This window comes from Zophobas morio, unplaced genomic scaffold, assembly GCF_036711695.1.
Source record: "Zophobas morio isolate AGI-343-1 ecotype UQ-CSIRO unplaced genomic scaffold, CSIRO_AGI_Zmor_V1 ptg000002l, whole genome shotgun sequence".
Classification (NCBI taxonomy): domain Eukaryota; kingdom Metazoa; phylum Arthropoda; class Insecta; order Coleoptera; family Tenebrionidae; genus Zophobas; species Zophobas morio.
The window spans coordinates 28,102,616-28,107,207 of NW_026972107.1; the positions used below are offsets into that span (position 1 = coordinate 28,102,616).

General features: G+C 36.3%; 1 protein-coding gene across 1 annotated transcript; it reads left to right on the plus strand.

Moving 5' to 3' along the window:
* Positions 1 to 2,153: 2,153 nt before the first annotated feature.
* LOC135122961 (nuclear apoptosis-inducing factor 1-like) lies at positions 2,154 to 4,048 on the plus strand. Its single transcript, XM_064047461.1, has 2 exons — positions 2,154 to 2,215; positions 2,294 to 4,048. The coding sequence occupies exons 1-2, from the start codon at positions 2,202 to 2,204 to the stop codon at positions 2,724 to 2,726; spliced, it is 447 nt and encodes a 148-aa protein (XP_063903531.1). The 5' UTR covers positions 2,154 to 2,201; the 3' UTR covers positions 2,727 to 4,048.
* The last annotated feature ends 544 nt before the right edge of the window (positions 4,049 to 4,592 follow it).

Sequence of the window (4,592 nt, forward strand, 5' to 3'; positions counted from 1 at the left end):
CATTTCCTTTTTCTAATCTGAGACGATTGTGCATGCTTTAAGTGTGATTTGTCGCTCAAAACCATCAGAAAATGTAGAACTATGGTTCATACTCAATAAAAATCGACAAAAATACAGTTTCTAGCTAAAATTTGATGGTTTCGTTGCTCTTTCCATGCCCGTAGGGTTTCTGATTGCCTTAAAACTACAAGAAAACACTTCAAAAGTGACGTTTCTGAACAATTTTAACACTTTTCTTGTATCTACGAACGCCAGAATGCATAAAATTTACCCAAACGTCTCCTTTTCCTAATCTAAGACGATTCTGCATGCTCTAAGTGTGTTTCGTCGCTCAGAATCATCAAAAAATTTTGAAATATTGTTCAGATTTAATAAAAATCGACAAAAATACTGTTTCTAGCTAAAATTTGATGGTTTCGTTGCTCTTTCCGAGCCCGTAGGGTTTCTGATTGGCTTAAAACTACAAGAAAACACTTCAAAAGTGACGTTTCTGAAGAATTTTAACAATTTTCTTGTATCTACGAACGCCAGAATGCATAAAATTGACCCAAACGTCTCCTTTTCCTAATCTGAGACGATTCTGCATGCTCTAAGTGGGTTTCGTAGCTCAGAATCATAAAAAAATGTTGAAATATAGTTCAGATTTAATAAAAATCGACAAAAATACTGTTTCTAGCTAAAATTTGATGGTTTCGTTGCTCTTTCCGAGACCGTCGGGTTTCTGATTGGCTTAAAACTACAAGAAAACACTTCAAAAGTGACGTTTCTGAAGAATTTTAACAATTTTCTTGTATCTACGAACGCCAGAATGCATAAAATTGATCCAAACGTCTCCTTTTCCTATTCTGAGACGATTCTGTGTGCTCAAAGTGTGTTTCGTAGCTCAGAATCATCAAAAAATATTGAAATATAGTTCAGATTTAATAAAAATCGACAAAAATACAGTTTCTAGCTAAAATTTGATGGATTCGTTGCTCTTTCCGAGTTCGTAGGGTTTCTGATTGGCTTATAACTACAAGAAAACACTTCAAAAGTGACGTTTCTGAAGAATTTTAACAATTTTCTTGTATCTACGAACGCCAGAATGCACAAAATTGACCCAAACGCCTCCTTTTCCTAATCTGAGACGATTGTGCATATCTAAGTGTGTTTCGTAGCTCAAAACCATCAAAAAATGTTGAAATATGGTTCATATTAAATAAAAATCGAAAAAATACAGTTTCTAGCTAAAATTTCATTGTTTCGTTGCCCTTTCCGGGCCCGTAGGGTTTCTGATTGGTTTAAAACTACAAGAAAACACTTCAAAAGTGATGTATCTGAAGAATTTTAACACTTTTCTTGTATCTACGAACGCCAGAATGCATAAAATTGACCCAAACGTCTCGTTTTCCTAATCTGAGACGATTCTGCATGCTCTAAGTGTGTTTCGTAGCTCAGAATCCTCAAAAAATATTGAAGTATAGTTCAGATTTAATAAAAATCGACAAAAATACAGTTTCTAGCTAAAATTTGATGGATTCGTTGCTCTTTCCGAGTTCGTGGGGTTTCTGATTGGTTTATAACTACAAGAAAACACTTCAAAAATGACGTTTCTGAAGAATTTTAAGAATTTTCTTGTATCTACGAACGCCAGAATGCATAAAATTGACCCAAACGTCTCCTTTTCCTAATCTGAGACGATTCTGCATGCTCTAAGTGTGTTTCGTAGCTCAGAATCCTCAAAAAATGTTGGAATATAGTTCAGATTTAATAAAAATCGACAAAAATACTGTTTCTAGCTAAAATTTGATGGTTTCGTTGCTCTTTCCGAGCCCGTCGGGTTTCTGATTGGCTTAAAACTACAAGAAAACACTTCAAAAGTGACGTTTCTGAAGAATTTTAACAATTTTCTTGTATCTACGGACGCCAGAATGCATAAAATTGACCCAAACGTCTCCTTTTCCTATTCTGAGACGATTCTTTGTGCTCTATTAAGGGGCGAGTCATTGCGAGACTGTAACTGCGATTTCCTTACAATAACTACTTGCGATCAATTTCATGTTCAAATAATTCCCCATCGCAGCGAGCTCGCAAACGCGGCGCTGTAGCCACAGCATCTTGCGAAAGTAAATGTCAATAGTGTAATTTTATATCAAGTCAACATAACCTTACATCGGGTGTTGTGTTTGTGTTGTTTATTTTATTTACTATTGTGACTGAAAATGTCTCAGAAGTCGTAAGTACATATTTTTTTTAATTCTCATTCTTTTTGTGTCAATAATGAATTCATAAATTAACGGCAAAGTGCTTGTAGAAACCAGAAAAGCAAGGTACCACGGAGGAAGAGGGCCTCAAATTTCACAGAGGGTGAGATTGAAGTATTGGTAACAGAGGTGGAGCAGAAACGGGCGACATTATTTGGACCCCTTAAGGGTCCAAAATTGACCCAGTACCATCGGGATGTCGCCTGGAACGCAGTGTTGGACTGTGTCAATGCGGTGGCCCCAGTCCGGAGGAGCCTCGAAGACATTAAAAACAAATTTCGAGATCTGAAACACCGTACGAAACAGAAGGCCAATACTTTTAAGCGCGAGGCACGAAAGACCGGTGGGGGTGAAAACGAAGCTCCTCCACTGTCTGATGTGGATTTGAAGGTGGTGTCCTTTATTGGGGAGGAGAGCATTGAGGGCATCCATGGAGGCATTGACACTTATCGAGAACAGGGTAAGTATATACTTTCTTATTGATGTTACTTTTTTCAGGTAGGCCCTTACAAATCAACATCAATAGCGTTGTTTACAAGCCTGCCTTTTTCTGAAATGCAACTCAAAAAACATTCTTGCAGCAGCCTTCTTTTATAATTTTTTTAAAACAGCAAGTTTGGCTTTAAAATTTTTACGTATAAAAGACTTAAATCACTTGAATTTGTTGAATATGATGTATTCAAACAATGAAAAAACGAATATGATTGTCATGAACAGGATGTTCATTTTATCTGTTCACATGCTATTAATATAGGGAAAGTGCGACAAAAATTTTGATGCTGCTGTTCGCCTCTACGCCAGGCAGTATCCCAATAGAAGAACTCCCTCAAATCAAGCGTTTAGAAAACTTGAAAAAAATTTACGAGAATTTGGGCAATTAAAAAAAATTAAGTTAGAAATCGAACTGTAACAACGCCGGGTAATAAAGCTGTTCTAATTGAAATTGTAGCAGAAAATCCCCACGTGAGTTAAAGACAGATTGCAAGACAAAAGGTGATTAGTTTGGGTTCGGTTTTCAACATCTTAAAGGCAAACCGATTTCATACCTACCATGTGACAATTGTCCAATATTTAACAGAACGCGCTTTTATCCGACGGTTAGTGTTTTGCGAATTCGTGAGGGCTCAATTTCGAGACAATCAAGATTTTTTTATTTAACGTTTTGTTTACGAATGAAACCACATTTACCAATAACGGGGATGTAAACAGACACAACTCGCATTACTATGCCCAGCAAAATCCAAAGTTAATCCTTGGTGTGGAATTGTTGGTAACCACGTCATTGGTCCACATTTTTTTGAAGGAAATTTAAACGGACCTATGTATCTAAATGTTTTAAAGAATATTTTACCTGAACTGTTGGAAAACGTAGAGTTAGACATACGAAGAATAATTTGGTTTCAAAATGATGGCGCTCCCGCTCATTATTATCAGAGAGACGTTAGGAACTATTTACACAGAGCGTTTGGGCCAAGACTTATTGCTAGAGAAGAAGAGTACACTTGGTCTGCACGGAGTCCTGATCTAACGCCATTAGATTTTCTTCTTTGGGGGAATGTGAAAAATGACGTTTATAGTCTCCCAATCGAAAATGAAAACCACTTACGTGAAAGGATAATAGCGTCATGCAGATCTATAACTCTCGACATGTTAGAGCTCGTAGAAATTTTAAACGTAGGATAGGACTTTGTGAAGATAGTGGAGGCAGGCACCATTAAACCGAAAACCATAAACGAAAGCTGTGCAATGTATTTTGGGTTGCGTTTTAAATTCATTTTAGCTCATCACTTATGGACAATCCAGTATTAATATATTAATATATATGGATGACACAGATATAATAAAATAAAAGTTTCACTTAACTTCTGTATTTATTTTAACGTTTTTTAGTTGTTAACGATCCTGTAGAAAAACAAAATCCCATGCATTTCCCTATAATCCTGCCAGTACCATTAGTTGAGGACGAAATGGAACCACAATCCCCACTCAATAATGGCAATATGTATTGAAATTTCTACAAAATCGTTTTTGAAGACAGTAATTTTACTTACAAAATCTTATTTGTTATAAAAATAAACTCATGGGAATAGAAAAAAAAAGCTAGTAACATTTATATATTTATTTTGCACTAGATATTTTCAAAAATACTTGATGTAAGCTATTTCTGTTAATTTTTCTGATTTGTAGAACCACTGAGTACTCCCAGTAATCCTTCCTTCCCGCCAAAAGCCCCACTGCCCAAACCTATCCCAAAGAAAAAAAAGAGCGGTAGAACCATTGCGGCAGAGCAAATGGTGGAAACAAGCCGCCTTATTGATGAGGGGAATAATGTTCTGCGTGAGCAAAATG